Raw genomic sequence first — 19,997 nt, forward strand, 5'->3', positions numbered from 1 at the left:
TAGTTTAAATCTATTTCAAGTATCACATTTGCTAGCATTGATGAATGAATAGTAAAGGGGTTTGTGAGCTGATGACTGAAGTTCTACTGTAATACTGTTTTGCTATGTTGTAATTCTAATTGTTTTCTAAAACTGACTGACAAAATGTATCAGAGATCTTCACTTTGAGCATGCTTCTTAGATTGAGTTCAGGCCTAAATAATAATAACTGTAAAAAAAATAATAATAAAAAAATCATATGTCTGTAATTCTCTGCATTAATAAAGCTTCCAAAGTTAAACATTTGTTTATCAGCATTTATTTAAAAATATTTGATTAAAAAGTTTCTCAGAAAAAAATCTATGCAATTTTGAACTAGTATGAGGAGCACTTGCAAGGTAAATGCTTGTCTTTCCAAATGAACAAACGATTCTACGTCCTCTTTCCTGACATCGCAAGTGTTCTACATAAGGAAACACAGAATTACATTTTTTTCCTTCAACATTATACATGCATGTAGGAGCACTGACGTGACATCAAGCATTTTGACAAGTTGAAATGACTCGATATAACTCGTAGTCAATTCAAGGAATGTCTGCCAGCCATCAGTTTTAGTAGGCAATGGACAACACCTCTGATATCAAGTTATATCACTCGTTGTTCATTCAATATTATCTCATTCCCAAAACAACGAGGCTAATCCCTTCAAAACACAAAATTCTCAAACAACATTGCAATCACTGGCATTCAATCCATTGTAACTTCTGCAGTGACCCAATAAAGAAAGAAAGACAGGGAATATTGAATTCAGCAGTAGAAAGGACCTGGTCAGATACGGGATCCCAAATTCTTAAAAGCTTTTGACCATTTTCCCAATGGGAGTCCATGTTGAATAGGGCTGGAGAGCATCGTCTCTCTCCTATGGTGACGTTAAAGAACTTGAAAATATCTTGTTAACTGGACTTGTTTTTCTCTACGACCACAATAATGCTGACAAAGGCAGTATGGCAGTTCTTAAAGTGATTCCTCCTACTTTCTCCCTCCATTTGCCTTGTAGTGACCGGACAGAATGAGCAGTTGAGCATCTGTTTATAATTTGCATGTACACGCATCTCCTACACAATGTGTGTACATGACACCGTCTCAGTCTAGAACTGTGTGAACCCACTCCTCTTCACACACAGCTGAAGGTGGATCCTAGAAGTCCTTATGGATCAACACGTAGTGTTTGTATTTAAACAAAAGCTTATAACTGTACGTGTGTGTGTGTGTGTGTGTGTGTGTGTGTACGAGTCCTCATGGTCAATCCGAGTTGTCGTCGTGTTGGTCGGGGACCCACTCAGGGTCCTTGGACTGGGGCTTGTTCCTCTGGGGGTCTCCCAGATGGATCTCCCTGACGGTGAGGATGCGCGTCAGCATGGTGTCCAGAGTGTGGTCGTCCAGGCCCTGGGAGGAGAACCACATGGGGCTGTTGGGGATGCACGAGCGCTCCGGGAGCAGGAAGAACACGTTGGTGCGCTGCTTTACCGAGTCCGAGCTGGAGGAGAGGAGGAGAGCTCTGTGTTAGAGAGGGCTCGTTTTCAATGATATGAGGAAAGAGCTCAGAAAAGCTGAGTTTTGAAAAGCAATGTCAAGAAGAATAATTTCAGGTTACACTACTAAATGTTAGATTGGCCTACAGCATGGCCTGCAGCATGGGGAGATGGTGTGTGTCACTCACCACTTGGAAAGGTAGAACTCGTACAATCGGACAGGACAGCGGAGGGGATTCTCACTGTTCTCCATCATCTCCAGCACCTCCTCTTTCTCCTCGTCATCCCTCTTCCTCTTCGCTGCCACACCATCTACATCTGCTACACACACACAGGTCCACGATTACATACGAATCAAATATGATCTGTGTCATACTTTTTTTTTAAAAAGCAAACCACACACAAATCCCCTAAAGAGTTAGCCAAGGCAGCAGTGGCAGGGGAAGAACTCCCTAATTAGGAAGAAACCTTGAAGGCAACACAGAGATACAGTGTTTAATAGTCATGTACAGGGTTGAGTGTATGATTGCAGGGAACAGTGAAAATCTTAAGCGCCAACATAGGACCAAGTGAAAAAATGAAAATATATTTTTTAAACAATAGAAATGGCACTATATACATAAACTGTAGCACTAATGAATATATAAATGTCCATTGGGGTGGAGGCAGAGTAAAGACTTTAGGGGGTGGGGAGGGAATTACCATAGGGGGAGCACCATGACCATTGAGGGGGCATGGGGACCAAGTGAAATAATAATAAAAATTATAATATATATATATATATATATATATTTTTAAACTGCATTCAGAAAGTATTCAGACCCCTTGATCATTTCCACATTGTGACGTTACAGCCGTATTCTAAAATGTATTATATAGTTTCCCCCATCATCGTGGAGTTTTTCCCCATTCTTCTATGCAGATCCTCTCAAGCTCTGTCAGGTTGGATGGGGAGCGTCGCTGCACAGCTATTTTCAGGTGTCTCCAGAGAAGTTCGATCGGGTTCAAGTCCGGGCTCTGGCTTCAGACTTGTCCCGAAGTCACTCCTGCGTTGTCTTGGCTATGTGTTTGGAGTTGTTATCCTGTTGGAAGGTGAACATTCGCCCCAGTCTGAGGTCCTGAGCAGGTTTTCATCAAGGAACTCGATCCTGACTAGTCTCCAAGTCCCTGGCGCTGAAAAACATGGATGGTGCCAGGTTTCCTCCATATTTGACGCTTGGCATTCAAAAGAGCTGAATCTTGGTTTCACAAGATAATCTTGTTTCTCATGGTCTTAAGAGTCATTTAGGTGCCTTTTGGCCAACCGTCTCATGGTGACACCGTTGAGAATGGGGACGTGTCCAGCCTAGTGAAGTCCACAATCAGCTCCTTTGTTTCGCTGACGTTGAGAGAGAGATTGTTTACCTGGCACCACACCGTCAGTGCCTACCTCCTCCCTGTAGGCTGTCTCGTCGTTGTTGGTAATCAGGCCTACTACTGTTGTGTCGTCAGCGAACTTGATGATCGAGTCGGAACTGTGCGAGGCCACGCAGTCGTGGGTATACCAGGAATACAGGAGGAGACTAAGGACACACCCTTGTGAGCCCCCTGTATTGAGAATCAGTGTGGAGGAGGTAATGTTTCCTACCTTCAGCACCTGGGGTTAGCCTGTCAAGAAGTCCAGGACCCAGTTGCATAGGGAGGAGTTCAGATCCAGGGCCGTGAGCTTTGTAATGAGCTTATAGGGCACTGTGTTATTGAAGGCCAAGCTGTAGTCGATGAAGAGCATCCTCACATATGCATTCCTTTTGTCCAGGTGGGTAAGGGCAGTGTAATGGCGTCGCCCGTGGATCTGTCAGGACGGTAGGCAAATTGGAGACAGTCGAGTGTGTTGGGGAGGGAGGAGGTTATATGGTCTTTGACTAGCCTCTCAAAGCATTTCATGATGACGGAAGTGAGTGCTACTGGCCGGTAGTCATTCAGTTCAGTTATGTTCCCTTTCTTGGGCACAGGGAGGATAGTGGACATCAGAAGCTTGCAAGTTCCTGTACATTTCCTCCGTCGCACCATAGGGTGTTAGTCATAAAGCAGAGCCCACCACCTTTGCGCTTGCCAGAGGCTGCTTCCTATACACTCAAAAAACTGTAAAACCCGCTGGTTGCATATAATCCATTTGGTTGTCGGAGGAAAGCCAAGTCTCAAAAGTATGTTGCAGAATCTGATGTCCCTCTGGAAGGAGATCCTCGCTCTGAGTTTGCCAAGTTTGTTCATTAATGATTGAACATTGATGAGTAGTAATGGAGGACTGGTCGCCCAGCATCTTAATCTCACCACGTCACGTCTGCCACTCCGTCTTTGCTTCCTACTTTGCCGAAGAAGCTAGTCCATTATTTTCCAGTCTCATGAAAAAATAAGTAAAACCTGCAATGTTTTACCAGAGCAGAAACATATGCAAAACACAGTATCAAAAAGCACAAAAGACACATGAACAAGACAAGAGCGAAGGGTAGAGAGGTGAGTGAAGGAGACCACAAAAAGACTAAAAGCACCTGCTGTCTCGGTAGGCACGTCCTTCTTGGGGATGGGCGGGTAGAAGCGCAGGAAGTTGGACTTGGTGTTGTCGTGGATGGACTTGGTACAGCGCATGACGTGGGCGAAGGAGAGCTGGCGGTGCTGGGCCACCGTCTTGAACTGGAAGAACTTAGTACAGAAGAAGAGCAGCGTGTTGAGCAGCACGATGGGAGAGTAGGCCCCCAGCTGTTTACAGTCCCACAGGTACTCCTCCTCCACCCGCGAGTGCAGGTAGCCTGGGAGGGAGGGAGGGAGGGAGGGAGGGGAGAGATTCAAACATTAAAGACCGTTCAAGAAGCATACTAATAACACAACCCCAACGCCATCAACCTACCTACTATACCTGAACGGAAAGGAAGAGAGGGGGAGAGAGAGCGGGAGTTAAGATGGAGGAGCGAGATATGGAATAAGAGGTCAAAGCAAAGGCCTTAATACCATTTTTTTTTGTTATGAACTTTATTTCCCCCACTGGGCGTACGAGCGTGTGTATGTCTTACCACTGGCCGTTATGGTAGGTTTGAAGCCTTTCAGCAGCTTGGTGATCTCCAGGGTGAACTTGCCATAGAAGAGGTCAGTGAATATGTTCTCCATGCGCCCATTCTGAAATAAGTACTGCAGAAAGAGGGTCCATTATACATGACATTTAACAGAACGATATCACCCGGAGTGAGTTTTTGTGTGTATATCTGGGTTAACGTGTGTGTTCTACCTGCTGGATGCCGAGGCAGAGATAGAACAGACTGTCCTGGCTGTAGGACTCTCCGTTGGGTCGTTGGACTTCACAGATAAACCGACAGAGACCGTAGCTCAGCTCTGCTGTAGTGCACTTTAAAACATCCTCCTTTATCTCCATTGGTCGCGCTGTAACGGGGAAACAGAACGTCAAGGTTAACTTATTCGGTCTACTAAGTTAAATGATTCCCATAGGCAATCAAGAGGTAGGTTGAATTCTATAAGGAGGCGGTAAATGAGGAAGAAGCAAAGCAACAAAATGTGTGATATCAGGATTTTCATAATAGTCAAGTGTATCAGTGAGCAGACCCACAGCCAAATCGAGGCTTCTCCAGGTCAGGCTGGGTCTTGCTCCACTGGACCCATCTCTTCCAGGCGTCCACCCCGTACATGTGCTGCAGTTTAGGGGGCTCGCCGGGCACCACGTCACTATGCGCCTCACCCAGTGACGCCACCACTGACGCAGTCTCTGCTGCTTTCGACTTTCGCCTCTGTGGGGTCAACAGGGTTGTCACACACACACACCAAATTAGGTAACACTTAACTTGCAGCCCAGTGTCAAGTAAAGTGTTATCCAGAATTACAAAGAACAATAAAAAAATAAAAAAATAAAAGGCGCACTGCTGGGAGTCGAAATCTGGAAATAAAAATCGCACAAGGCGCTCTTTGAAAGGGGTCTCATTTAGACATATTTTTGGGGCTCGTACCTTTTTCTTCTGTGGCAAGCCATCCCGAGCTTTCCTTCTGGCTCTTCGTCGTGGAGGAGAAGGTGGAGGACTGGGACTTCTATCCCTCTCCTGATCCCTCCAATGGGCCATCAGCTCCAGGGTTTCTGACAAAACGATAGAGATATTTGACTACAGACTACAATGAGAATGAGGCCAGAAGAATTGCAGTGTGTAGTATCAAAGGGTTTGACTTACTGAGGCTTGTTACATGGTTAAAATATAACAGGGCAGTTAAAAGATAGAGATATATAGAGCTAGAAGCCATTCACTATATAGTCAATATGTTTTGACCATATAATTACCCTCATCAAAGATTGACAGTCTTCAACCAAGGTATAAGTAGTTTCAAGTTCCTTGGTGTTCACATGACCAACAAACTATCATGGTCCAAACACACCAAGACAGTCGTGAAGAGGGCACAACAAAACATTTGATTTGGCATGGGTCCCCAGATCCTCAAAAAGTCTTACTGTTGCACCATTAAGAGCATTCTGACCGGTGGCATCCCCGCCTGGTATGGCAACTGCTCGGCATCTGACCGCAAGGCGCTACAGAGGGTAGTGCGTACGGCCTAGTACATCACTGGGGCCAAGCTTCCTGCTATCCAGGACCTATATAATAGGCGGTGTCAAAGGAAAGCCCATACAATTGTCAGACTCCAGTCACAGAATGTTTTCTCTGCTACCGCACAGCAAGCGGTACCGGAGCACCAAGTCTAGGACCAAAAGGCTCCTTAACAGCTTCTACCCCCAAGCCATAAGACTTCTGAACAATTAATCAAATGGCCACAAGACTATTTACATTGACACCCCCCTCCATTTGTTTTGTACACTGCTGCTAATTATCTATGCAGTCACTTAACCCCAACATGTACAAATTAACTCGACTAACCTATACCCCCGCACACTGACTTGGTACCGGTACCCCCTGTATATAGCCTCCACATTGACTCTGTACCAGCACCCCCTGTATATAGCCTCGTTATTGTTATTTTATTGTGTTACTTTAGTTTATTAGGTAAATATTTTCTTAACTCTTCTTGACCTGGACTGTTGGTTAAGGGCTTGTAAGTAAGCATTTCACGGTAAGGTCTACTACACCTGTTGTATTCGGTGCATGTGACAAATAAAGTTTTGATTTGAAGTACTATACAAGTTACATGGGGAAACTTCAGAAACAAAAAGCCTCAGACTGAGTCCATGTAAACAATGCTCAAAATCAGGAATCCCTGAGAACTCTGAGAAGGTGGAAAAGTCCAGCATCACTCACGGACAGGGAAGTCAGCCTCTATGTCCATGATGGGGGGTGGGGGTGTGGTGGGGGTGTTGATGTCCAGGATGGGTCGGAGCGTCTCGTGGGCATAGGGTCGACTGTGGCGCGAGGAGACGCCGGGGGTGGGAGGTGGCTCGTCATGCCAAGAGGTGAGGAAGTTACTCAATTCTTCTGTGTCCAGGTCTCCACTGTAGGTGCTTCCCTGGTCTGGTCCCCGAAGAGAAAACACAAAAGTATTCAAGTTATGAGACAGCTCTCAACATGTTCATCGGTAACCCCTGTTATTTACTTGACAGTTAAGTAGGAACTTCTTGTTAAAATGGTAATCTCAAATACACAGTTTCTTTAACATTCATTGATATCACCATGTACCAGGCAGTTACTAGTGTTGAATTATTTGAGGTAAGTAACAGAAACTATTGTTACTACATCGTTTTTGTTAATACTATGTACAGTGCCTTCAGAAAGTATTCACACCCCTTGACTTTTTCCACATTGTTGTTACAAAGTGTGATTCAAATGGATTTAATTGTTGTTTTTTAAAATGATCTACACAAATACTCTAATTGTCAAAGTGGAAGACAAATTAACATTAGAAAAAATAAACATGAAAAAATTCAACACTATATCTTGATTAGATACTGTAAGTATTCAACCCCTTGAGTCAATGCATGTTAGAAACACCATTGACAGAGATTACAGCTGAGTCTTTCTGGGTAATTCAATGCCCATTGTTACTTTCAAAAATGTTCAAGCTCAGTCAAATTGGTTGTACTGAGAACTACAATGTTGTTGATCAATCCTCAGGTTTCTCCTATCAAAGACATTAAACTCTGTTATAAAGTCACCATTGGCCTGATGGTGAAATCCCTGAGTGGTTTCCTTCCTCTCCGGCAACTGAGTTAGGAAGGACGCCTGTATCTTTGTAGTGACTGGGTGTATTGATACACCATCCAAAGTGTAATTAATAACTTCACCATGCTCAAAGGGATATCAATGTTTTTTTTTGTACCAATAGGTGGCTACCAATAGGTGCCATTCTTTGCTAGGCATTGGAAAACCTCCCTGGTCTTTGTGTTTGAAACTTACCTACAATAAGGGTTAAAAAAAGAGGAATCTATAGTAGAGAGGCTAGGCAAACTTCTCATATCTGAAAAGGGGCAAAATAAGCTCAATGAACCAATACGTTACCTGAATTCAGAATTCAAATTACCAATAGCTTTTTAGACTCTCATTCAACTGTGAATTGCTTTTTAAAGAGAGACTTGGTGGAAGCGCCAAGAAAGCCCAGTTATAACACGCATTCACCGCTGTAGCTTGGCCTATGAAGCCATAGAGAGGGTCTCACAAGTTCCAACTGGCTCATGTTCATTAGGCCACGCAACAGAAAATGTTGTGCAAGTCCATGAAATCTCTCCATGTCGCAGTCCGTTTTCTTCCATTTGGTGCATAATGAACATGACCCAGGTCTCATCCCCAATCCCTGACTCCCGCCCCTGGTTACCATCTTGTACTGCTGGGGCTGGCCTTTCAGGTGGTCGTTGCGGGGACTTCTCCATCCCCTCCTCCGCTACCATCTCGGCCATGAGGATGAGGTCTGCCTCGAACGGGTCAGAGGGGATCTTCTCCTTGATGTCCTGGATGGTCTGCACGATGCGCTCAGCGTTGTCCAGAGTCACCGGCAGGAACATGGGCACGGGCAGCTGGAAATGGGGCGGATAAAGAGATAGATGGAGGCTATGAGGGATGCAATTCTTTGTTCCTGTAGCACTTCTGTTCTGCAAGAGCATGTATCAGCCAACCTACAACTGCTATTCAATGTTAGTTGGTTTAAAAATTAGTCCAGAGCACACAGCTCTTGTTTGAGAGAATTCGAGGAGAAATCTGTGTGCCAGACTCAGGTGAAGTCTAGGTAGTGTTTGGTGTTAACATACCGGTATGGGGAGTCCAACAGGCTGGGGGGTGTACTGGGTGTACAGGTTCATGGGGACTGGAACATACACCGGTACTGGGACAGGCACGATGATCACCTTGGGGAAATTATCATCTGTGGACCAACAATGTCAAGGTAAATAGAAATACAAAATGTACTTGTGTGCGCCTTTGAATATGTACACTACATTACCAAAACGTATGTGGACACCTACTAGTCGAACATCTCATTCCTAAATCATGGGCATTAACATGGAGTTGGTCCCCCTTTAGCTGCTATAACACAGCCTCCACTCCTCTGGGAAGGCTTTCCACTAGATGTAACATTGCTGCGGGGACTTGCATTAGTGGAAGTGGAAGTCGGGTACTGTTGGGCGATTAGTCCTGGCTCACATTAGTTCCTTCACTGGAACTAAAGGGCCTAGCCAGAAACCATGAAAAACAGCCCCAGACCATTATTCCTCTTCCACCATATCATACAGTTGGGGCAATATGCATTCAAGCAGGTAGCTCTCTCCTGGCATCTCCCAAACCTAGATTCTTTCCCGGACTGCCAGATGGTGAAGCGTGATTCATCACTCCAGAGAACGCGCTTCCACTGCTCCAGAGTCCATTGGCGGTGAGCTTTACACTACTCCAGCCAACGCTCGGCATTGCACATGGTCATCTGCTCGTCCAAGGAAACACATTTGATGGAGCTCCTGTCGAACAGTTCTTGTGCTGACGTCGCATCCAGAGGCGGTTTGGAACTCGGTAGTCAGTGTTGCAAGCAAGGACAGACCATTTTTAGGCGCTTCAGCAGTCCCGTTCTGTGAGTTTGTGGCCTACCACTTTGCGGCTGAGCCGTTGAAGCTCTTAGATGTTTCAACTTCACAACAGCACTTACAGTTGACCGGGGCAGCTCTAGCAGGGCAGAAACTTGACGAACAGACTTGTTGGAAAGGTGCCACGTTGAAAGTCAATGAGCTCTTCAGTAAGGTCATTCTACTGCTAACGTTTCCTTATGGAGATTGCATAGATGTTATACACTTGTCAGAAACGGGTTTGGCTGAAATTGCTCATTTGAAGGGGTGTCCACATACAAAAGTATGTATTCAATGGCCTATCACAGCCATTTATTTTCTGTTTATGCATTTTACTTGAATTATGTGTTCCACCCCCTAATTCACCATGTTTTCATTTTAAAGGGGGAGGGGCCTTAAAAGCATAATTTTTTTATTTATTACCTCTCCTGCACATGTTATTTTTGATACCTTTTAAACCTTCATATTGTTTTGTATTTTCTTGAGTGCAAAGAAATACAAATAGTGCATGTGGTATATATGCTGTGTGTGTGTGTGTGGTGTTGTACCTGTCTGGCACCCTGAGGTGGTGAGGTTGGGTTTACACATGATGCCCTTGTTCTGGACCATTGGTTTACAGAGTAGTGCCTTGTTCTTCTGAACCTTGGGTGGAGGGGCCCGAGGGGCCTGTGTCTGTGTGCTGGCCTGCCACACAATGAAGAGACTGTTAGTAACCATGGGACAAACCTAATTCCACTTGAATTTCACTTAGTTTCCAATTGACATAAATGCAGGACTTTGGCTGAGTTTCTGATATTTTGCCCAATTATTTGAAAAATATCTGATTGGTCGAAAGCCCAATTAGTGAAAAAATATACAAATTAGGCTGCCAGTGTAAACGCAGCCTAAGTTCCAATTCGACTTAAGTGCAAGTTCCAATTCGCCCCCATGTGCATAACACAAACATACACTGGGTATACCGAACATTAGGAACGCCTTCCTAATATTGAGTTGCACCCCTCCACTTTTGCCCTCTGAACAGCCTCAATTCGTCGGGGCATGGACTCAAGGTGTCGAAAGCCTTCCACAGGGATACTGGCCCATGTTGAGTCCAATGCTTCCCAAGATTGTGTCAAGTTTGCTGGATGTCCTTTGGGTGACGGGCAGGTAGCCTAGTGGTTAGAGCATTGGACTAGTAACCGAAAAGTTGCAAGATCGAATCCCCGAGCTGACATGGTAAAAAGAAAATCTGTCGTTCTGTCCCTGAACAAGGCAGTTAACCCACTGTTCCTAGGCCGTCATTGAAAATAAGAATTTATTCTTAACTGACTTGCCAAGTTAAATGAAGGTTAAATAAATAAAAATTATAATAAAAATTATTGATACACACAGGAAACTGTTGAGTGTGAAAACCCCCGCAGTTTTGCAATTCTTGACCTAAAAAGGACACCTATGCACTACTTACATTTCCAACATACTTCACATGTCTTCTTGGAACAGTCCCTGTAATGACGCAACAGAAAAGGAGTTAGTATTAAACACCACAGTCAGTCAGGCCTGCTAATGAGATCATTTTCCAACCTAATTTCATTTGTAATTAACCTGCACCTTAATGGGTGTCAAAAGACTACGCTATTAGCAACAACTCAACCCCATTCAAAGACATTTACTGATGAATGAAAACACTGGTTAAACACTCTCCAGTTACACGTAATAGTGTACAACACCTTGTGTGTATACCCGTGTGTATACAGTAAATTGTATTTAACTGGTAACCGAGTCTGTGTGTGTATACCTTGCAGGGCAGTGGTGTAGTTGGGCTGGTCAATGGGGGAGCTGGCTAGTGAGACTACGTTGGCGATGACTGGATCAGACATGCTCGTAGCAGTGGTAGTATTGGAGGGGGATTGAGCGATTGAGATGGCCACTGGAAGGATGAGCGGAAGAGAAAGAATGAGAGCGTGAGATAAAATGTTGCAGTGACTATACAGTGCTTATGGAACGTGTGATTAAAATGGATTGGTCTTTTTTTTGTGTCAACGATCTATACAAAAATACTAATTTCAAAAATGGGAAGAAAAATATATATTTTTCAATAATGAAAAATAAAAGTAACACTAATATACCTTGATAGAAAAGTATTCACCTTGGGTAAGTCTCAAAAGAGCCTTGCACACTTTTATTGTGCAATATTTTATCATTATTTTTCAAGCTCTAACAAGGTGTTGGGGATCATGGCTATACGGCAATTGTCAAGTCTTCCCATACATTTTCAAGCAGATTTAAGTCAAAACTTTAACTTGGCCACTCAGGAACATTCACTGTCTTCTTCTTAAGCAACTCCAGTATATATATTTGGCTTTGTGTTGTAGGTTGTTGACCTGCTGAAAGGTTAATTCCTCTCCCAGTGTCTGGTCTAAAGCAGATTATCCTCTAGGATTTTGCCTGTGCTTAGCTCCACCCCGTTTCTTTTCATCCTGTCAAGCATACCCATAACATGATGCAGCCACCACCATCCTTGAAAATAAGGAGGCAGTTACTCAGTGATGTGTTGGATTTGCCCCAAACGATGCTTTGCATTTAGGCCAAAAAGTGTATTCCTTTGTAGTCTTATTTTTTATTCTACAGTATTACTTCAGTGCCTTGTTGCATACATACAGTGCATTCGGAAAGTATTCAGACCGTGACTTTCCACATTATTCTAAAATTGATATTAAAAAATCCTCAGCAATCTACACACAATACCCCATTATGACAAAGCAAAATCAGATTTTTTGAACATTTAAAAATAACAGAAATACCTTGTTTACATAAGTATTCAGACCCTTTGCTATGAGACTCGAAATTGAGCTCAGGTGCATCCTGTTCCATTGATCATCCTTGAGATGTTTCTATAACTTGATTACAGTCCACCTGTGGTAAATTCAATTGATTGGACATGATTTAGAAAAGGCATACACCTGTCTATGTAAGGGCCCACAGTTGACAGCGCATGTCAGAGTAAAAACCAAGCCATGAGGTTGAAGAAATTGTCCGTAGAGGTCAGAGACAGGATTGTGTCGAGGCACAGATCTGGGGAAGGGTACCAAAAAAAATGTCCCCAAGAACACAGTGGTCTCCATCATACTTAAATGGAAGAAGTCTGGAACCACCAAGACTCTTCCTAGAGCTGGCTGCCCGGCCAAACTGACCAATCGGGGTAGAAGGGCCTTGGTCAGGGAGGTGACCAGGAACCCGATGGTCACTGACAAAGCTCCAGAGTTCCTCTGTGGAGATGGGAGAACCTTCCAGAAGGACAACCATCTCTGCAGCACTCCACCAATGAGGCCTTTATGGTAGAGTGGCCAGATGGAAGCCATTCCTCAGTAAAAGGCACATGACAGCCCACTTGGAGTTTGCCAAAAGGCACCTAAAGGACTCAGACCATGAGAAACAAGATTGTCTGGTCTGATGAAACCAAGATTTATCTCTTTGGCCTGAATGCCAAGCGTCATGTCTGGAGGAAACCTGTCACCATCCCTAAGGTGAAGCATGGTTGTGGCAGCAACATGCAGTGGGGATGTTTTCAGCGGCAGGGACTGGGAGACTAGTCAGGATCGAGGGAAAGATGAACGGAGCAAAAAGTAGAGATCCTTGATGAAAACCTGTTCCAGAGCGCTCAAGACCTCAGACGGGGGCGAAGGTTCACCTTCCAACAGGACAACGACTCTAAGCACACAGCCAAGACAACGCAGGAGTGGCTTACGGACAAGTCTATGAATGTCCTTGAGTGGCCCAGCCAGAGCCCGGACTTGAACATCTCTGGAGAGACCAGAAAATAGCTGTGCAGCGACACTCCCCATCCAACCTGACAGAACTTGAGGATCTGCAGAGGAGAATGGGAGAAACTCCCCAAATACAGGTGTGCAAAGCTTGTAATGTCATACTTAAGAAGACTCGAGGCTGTAATCACTGCCAAAGGTGATTCAACATAATACTGAGTAAAGGGTCTGAATAATTACGTAAATGTGATATTTCATTTTTCTTCATTACTTTGGTAACATTTCTAAAAACCTGTTTTATCCATGCTTTGTCATTATGGGGTATTGTGTAGATTGATGAAATTATTATTTTTCCCTCATCAATTTTAGAATAAGGCTGTAACGAAACAAAAAATATGGAAAAGGTCAAGGGGTCTGAATACTTTCCGAATGCACTGTATGTATGTTTTGGGATATTTTAATTATTCTTTTCACTGTAATTTAGGTCATTATTGTGGAGCCACTACAATGTTGTTGATTCCTCAGTTCACTCCCATTGAACTCTGTAGCTGTTTTAAAATCACCAATGGCCTCATGGCGACATCTCTAAGGAGTTTTATTTCCTGTCCAGCAGCTCAGAAGGACAGCTGCATCTTTGATGTGTCTAGGTGGTTTAATACATCATCAAACAGCATAATTATTAACTTGACCATGCTTAAAGATAGATTCAATGTCTGATTTGTTATTGTTGCCCATATACCAATCACTGCCCTACTTTGAGGCTTTCAAAAAGCTCCCTGGTCTTTGTAGCTGTGCTTGAAATTCAATACTTCACTGAGGGACAGAGAAAGTGGTAGTCACATTCAAAAATCATGTCAACCCCTATTATTTCACACAGAGTGAATCCATATAGCTTATGTGATTTGTTTGGCCAAATTTGACTTTACTTCTAATTTTACACTTGCAATAACAAAGGGGGTGAATACTTATGCAATGACAATTTTAGTTATTACATTTTTATTAATTTGTAAAATAATCTCAAATTTTAAGATCCACTTTGACATTATGGAGTATTTTGTGTAGATCAATGACAAAAAATTACAATTAGTACTATTTCAATCGCACTTTGTAAAGCAATAAAATGTGAAAAAGATTCAAGGAAGTGTAGACTTTCTATAGGCAAGGAATATACCAAACATTCATAACACCTTCCTAATATTGTCCTCAGAACAACCTCAATTCATCAGGGCATAGATTCTTCAAGTTATCGAAAGTGTTCCACAGGGATTCTGGCCCATGTTGACTCCAATGCTTCCCACAGTTGTGTCAAGTTGGCTGGATGTCCTTTGGGTGGTGGACCATTCTTGATACACGCGGGAAACTGTGGTGTGAAAAACCCAAGGACATGTAATACCCTATGATGAAACATTACAATGTGCTATAATGTAAGTCCTACCCTTTTGGCCCTGGGGCTTGCCCTGGTTCTGGGTCTGCAGGCTGCAGAAGTCGAGCAGACACTGGAGGTTGCAGAAGTGCTTCACCTCGCCCAGCATCGGCAGGGTCTCAATCAGCTTCCCCTGGCGCTCGCACGCGTCACACTTGGCCACCTGAGGCAAAAAATCAAGATGTAATGTAGAAATAGCAGTTAGAGAGCACCTCAGGGTAAGAATGTCTTACGAGTTAGTTCAATCATTTAAGATAGCCAGGTGGGACATCCACATATCACAGAAAGTAAATGTTTCCTCAATAAAGTGGCTATCAGCAAAGTCAGAGCTAGTCATTGGAGGGGGGGGGGGGGGGTTTGGGATTATTTAAGATAATCTGAAGAAGTAGGGTTTCAGATGTTTTCTGAAGATGGGTAAGGGACTCTGCTGTCCTAGCTTCAGGGGGAAGCTGGTTCCACCATTGGGATGCCAGGACAGAGGAGTGCTTGGACTGGGCTGAGTGGGAGCTGCCCTCCTGTAGGGTGGGGGAGGGCCAAGATACCAGAGGTGGCAGAGCGCAGTGCTCGGGTTGGGGTGAAGGGTTTGAGCATAGCCTGAAGGTAGGGAGGGGCAGTTCCTCTTGCTGCTCTGTAAACAAGAACTATGGTCTTGTAATGGATGCAAGCTTCAAACAGTATGGTGTGCAGAGGAGCAAGGTGTCATGGAAGAACATGGGAAGGTTGAACACCAGGTGGGCAGCAGCGTTCTGGATAAGTTGCAGGGGTTTGATGGCACAAGCGGGGAGCCCAGCCAACAGCGAGTTACAGTAGTCCAGACGGGAGATGGACTAGGACCTGCGCTACTTCCTATGCGAGGTAGGGTCGTACTCTACGGATGTTGTAGAGCATGAACGAGTCACTGCTTTGATGTTTGCAGATAAAGACCAGGTGTTTTTCCTCAATATGCATACTGCTGTGATCCACACTCGTGCTCTGAGTGAATTCTCTTGAGTACGTTCGTGAGGACGAGAGTGTGGAGAATGCATAAAACAATACATTTGAGAAGCAATCGCACTCCCCCTACTGTATTACCTCACTCTTCACCTCCCCATTCACTGAACCTTCTTCCAAGATATACACAAAACAAACATTTTACTTAATTTTCAGCTAGATATGTGAATCATAATAATCAAGCTAGCCAGCTAATTAAACAGGCAAAAATGACCTAAAACGAATGTTAATCCAAGGTAGATGTATCTTTTGTGGGTAGCTACCAATTCTTCATGGCTGGCTAGCCCTATTGACTTACCAATTCACTGAACCATCTCTCAGCCAGGACAACAATGGCAGTAGAAACTAAACAAGAAACACAAAGCAACTGTTTTACGTCCTAATTATCTGCTAGCTATATGTGAATCGTAATAATGCACACCAGTAGTGAGAGTACGTGGTGCAAACACAGATCCTCTCCATGTCACCTGGTAGGAGCAGTCTGCCAGGTAGGATGCAGTCCAAGAGTGTGCAGAGCCTGAGACGCCCAGCCCTGAGAGGGTGAAGAGGATCTGATAGAGCCTGAGACACTCAGCCCTGAGAGGGTGAAGAGGATCTGATGGAGCCTGAGACGCCCAGCCCTGAGAGGGTGGAGAGGAGGATCTGATGGAGCCTGAGTCACCCAGCCCAGAGAGGGTGGAGAGGAGGATCTGATGGAGCCTGAGACACCCAGCCCTGAGAGGGTGGAGAGGAGGATCTGATAGAGCCTGAGACACCCAGCCCTGAGAGGGTGGAGAGGAGGATCTGATGGAGCCTGAGACACCCAGCCCTGAGGGTGGAGAGGAGGATCTGATGGAGCCTGAGACACCCAGCCCTGAGAGGGTGAAGAGGATCTGATGGAGCCTGAGAGGCCCAGCCCTGAGAGGGTGGAGAGGAGGATCTCATGGAGCATGAAACACCAAGCCCTGAGAAGGTGAAGAGGAGGATCTGATGGAGCCTGAGACACCCAGCCCTGAGAGGGTGGAGAGGAGGATTTGATGGAGCCTGAGACGCCCAGCCCTGAGAGGGTGGAGAGGAGGATCTGATTGTTCATGGTGTTGAAGGTATTGGATAGATCTAGGAGGATGAGAACAGAGGAGAGAGAGACAGCTTTGGCAGTGCAGAGAGCCTCCGTGACACAGGGAAGAGCAATCTCGGTTGAGTGACCAGTCTTGAAGCCTGACTGGTTTGGGTCAAGAAGGTCATTCTGAGAGAGATAATGAGATAGTTGGTCAGAGAGAGCACGCTCAAGTGTTTTGGAAAGAAAAAGAGGGATACCGGTCTGCAGTTCTTGACGTCAGATTCGACGAGCGTTTGCTTTTTGAGGAGGGGAGCGAATCGGGCCATTCTGATGTCTGATGAGACGCAGCCAATGATCAGGAATGAGTTCATAAGGGAAGTGAGCAATGGGAGGTCTCCAGAGATGGTCTGGAGAAGGGTATGTGGTCGAGCAGGCAGGCTGTCGGGCAGCCGGACCTCAATAGTTGCAGGATTTATAGGCTGAGTGTATGAAGAGCAGATGTCTTCAGCTTTCGTTTCAAACATGTTGACAAAGTCGTCCGCAGAGAGGGACAAGGGAGAAGGTGGAGAATTAAGGAGGGAGGAGAAAGTGGAGAAAAGTTCCCTAAGGGTTAGAGACAGAAAGTGGCTTTAGCAGTTGATACAGAGGAAGAGAAGGTAAAGAGGGAGTGAAAGGATGATAGGCCGTCCAAAAGTGTAGTTTTCCTCCATTTTCGCTCAGCTGCCCACAGCCCTGCTCTGTAAGATCGCAATGAGTCACTCAGCCACGGAGGCCCGTGCCGGCCGGGAAGAAAGGTGAGGGAGAAGAGAGGAAAATCTCCCCTCAGGAGACATTAGCAGCCCTGTGCCACCACCGCAACGAACAGATGCTCTCGGGCTGTGAGGGGAAATGTAGTCAGATGAAGAGAGAGCAGCTGGAGTAGCAGTGTTCTCTGGGGGGGATCCATGTCTCCATCAGGGCCAAAAAGTCAAAGGACTTAAGGGTAGCATAGGATGAGATGAACTCTGCATTGGTGTAAACACTGCCAGACACCAGGAATTCCACATAGGTTGTGCGCGCACTGTAAACTAAATCAGAAGGGTGGCAGCCAAGGGGTGGGGAGCGTCTGTAAAGCGAGAGGAGCAAATGGGTACAGAAAACACACACACACAGATGCCAAAGAGCAAAATGAGATCTGAAAATAACTAGGTAAGATATTTAAGTGAGAGAGTGGTGTGGAGCCTTCCTCTCTTTCCATCCTCGAATAACTCGACAGAACAAAGAACCGTCTTTGTTTCGGCGGCAGTCTTAGTTTTGCGACGAGACCGCTGCTGACATGGATGCCGTTTACAGCTGCCGCTGAGAAAACAGGGGAGACTGAAGCACTAACACGAATTGCCCTGCCAACAGCTATTCCAACTGCCATATTGGATACACCATTTGGAAAGTTCAATTAATTCACTCATGTGGTTTCTTATCCCCAACTTCTTCCTTCCACCTGCACTAATATGAGAGAACAAGTCTTCAAGTTTTCGGACAAGTCTACAAAAGTTTGTATTCGAGTCATTTGAGATTCATTTAAACTGAAAGAAAAAAGAGATACACACCAACAGAAGACGGCTTCTAAGTATTGAGCCTCATTGAACCCCAGGTGTTTTGTTCAGTTCTTTAGTGTGGTTCCTTCCTTTACCTGACAGAAGAGCAGGGTGTAGTGGGACTTGCACTCATCCGAGCAGAACTCCTCCATCTTGCCTCCGTACTGGCCTGTGACGGCCTCCTGCGCGGTAGAGGCGCAGTAGGCACAGGTTCTGCAGTGTTTCCCCCAGCGCTTGGTCAGGTCGTGCTTGTAGAGCAGCTTACAGCCTGGATATGGAGGAGAGAAGAGGGCGAGAGACAGGGAAATGTGTCTTTATACACCAAGGTGCGAACTCCTGGAAGTAGCAGGCCTATTAAAACATGTACGATCTCCATCCGCACCTTCACTGCAGAAGGTGTAGTCCCTATTGTTGATTCTCTTGACCTCCTTGGCCGGCTTCTCAATCTTGCAGTACTCGCAGCGCGCCATCTCGTAGTTGATCTTTCTGTACTCCTCTGAGCAATTTACTGAACACAGGAATACCACCTTATCCTGTAGGGTTGCAGACATACATTCAATCAACTCTAGAGCAGCATAAACAGAGGCTGTCAACATAGAGGGGAGGTGTGTTTGTGAGAGGGCGAGAGAGTTCAACAAAATGGAGGAAGATGGAAACGCAAAGAGAAGAGAAATGAGGGGGGTAGAGAGAGAATTTAAAAACAGTATAGGTACCTTGAACTGAATGAGCTCGGGCTTGGAGGAGAAGAGGCGGTGGCACTGGAAGCAGGGCAGTCTGGTCCCTTGGGATCCCCTGTCCATGGTCTGGCCCGGGGCCGGGGGGGAAGCTGTGGTCCCTGTGCTCAGGGTCACGTTCATCTGGCTCTGGGAGTTGCTCTTATTGAACTGATCCTACAGGCCACAGAAATATTATAACATTGTAGTGTCAGTGCAGGACAGCAAACAGAACTTTGTACAGCGTACATGTTTTAATAAACAAAGCGTAAAATATCAAAAGCAAGCATTATTAGAGCCTCGATTAATATCATTGAAGGTCATTAAGTTGCCGCCCTTTAAATAGTTCTACTCGAATTAACGTTTCAACTGAGCTACTTCATTAACCCAGAGGAGGCGCTACCTGAAAGGTGACGACACAGTTCATGGTGCAGAAGTTCCGGATGGAGCCGTCCGACATGGCCAGGTGGAAGGAGGGCACCGTCTTCTGACCACAGGTGTTGCACTCTACCTGAGCACCTAGGTTGACACGAAAGGAGGAGAGGGAGTGTTATGAATGTATATGCATATGAGCGAGTGAGCGAGAGGAAGGTGTATATGTTGCTGAGGTGGTTAGCCTAGCTATACCTGAGGAGCTGACGGTCTGTACTTTGTGGGCTGTAACACAGCCAGTAGAGCAGAACATCTCCAGCTTGCCGTCAGAGTCGGCGCTGTCGACCATCTCCACCGGTGCGCGGAATTTGCGGCACATAGTACATGCCACAGTCTTCTTAGCTTTCTGAAAAACCAGACCGACCACAAAGGAAGAGCGAGTGAGTGCTTTTGCTTGATTTAACTTACAGGTAGATGGTTTTTATGTACTGGAGGCGATCCACCTCCGAAGAGCTTTGAGAGGAACTGAGAAAACAAGGGTGGCGGAAGCAAGGATTTGACAAATCGTAACATTTTTAGAAACAGCCTTAGTTTACAGTCCACCAGCTTCTTCTGACT

General features: G+C 45.2%; 1 protein-coding gene across 4 annotated transcripts in view; it reads right to left on the reverse strand.

Annotated features, from left to right (window-relative positions):
* Positions 1-282: 282 nt before the first annotated feature.
* Positions 283-19,997, reverse strand: part of LOC129831307 (zinc finger MYM-type protein 4-like) — a 28,072-nt gene continuing 8,357 nt past the window's right edge. For 2 of the 4 annotated variants that reach the window (XM_055894598.1, XM_055894596.1), the window contains exons 10-28: positions 19,635-19,785; positions 19,411-19,526; positions 19,008-19,184; positions 18,677-18,827; positions 18,390-18,562; positions 14,704-14,854; positions 11,303-11,434; positions 10,973-11,010; positions 10,077-10,212; positions 8,728-8,840; positions 8,298-8,496; positions 6,791-7,000; positions 5,501-5,625; positions 5,107-5,284; positions 4,771-4,922; positions 4,559-4,673; positions 4,040-4,297; positions 1,700-1,832; positions 283-1,516 (exon numbers count right to left, since the gene is read on the reverse strand). In XM_055894598.1, coding sequence (XP_055750573.1) covers positions 1,282-1,516; positions 1,700-1,832; positions 4,040-4,297; positions 4,559-4,673; positions 4,771-4,922; positions 5,107-5,284; positions 5,501-5,625; positions 6,791-7,000; positions 8,298-8,496; positions 8,728-8,840; positions 10,077-10,212; positions 10,973-11,010; positions 11,303-11,434; positions 14,704-14,854; positions 18,390-18,562; positions 18,677-18,827; positions 19,008-19,184; positions 19,411-19,526; positions 19,635-19,785 — 2,943 coding nt within the window. In that variant the 3' untranslated portion in view covers positions 283-1,281. The remainder of the gene's footprint in view (positions 1,517-1,699; positions 1,833-4,039; positions 4,298-4,558; positions 4,674-4,770; positions 4,923-5,106; positions 5,285-5,500; positions 5,626-6,790; positions 7,001-8,297; positions 8,497-8,727; positions 8,841-10,076; positions 10,213-10,972; positions 11,011-11,302; positions 11,435-14,703; positions 14,855-18,389; positions 18,563-18,676; positions 18,828-19,007; positions 19,185-19,410; positions 19,527-19,634; positions 19,786-19,997) is intronic. The other 2 variants (XM_055894597.1, XM_055894599.1) reach the window with 2 other exon arrangements.

This window comes from Salvelinus fontinalis, chromosome 32 (genome assembly GCF_029448725.1).
Source record: "Salvelinus fontinalis isolate EN_2023a chromosome 32, ASM2944872v1, whole genome shotgun sequence".
NCBI classification, from domain to species: domain Eukaryota; kingdom Metazoa; phylum Chordata; class Actinopteri; order Salmoniformes; family Salmonidae; genus Salvelinus; species Salvelinus fontinalis.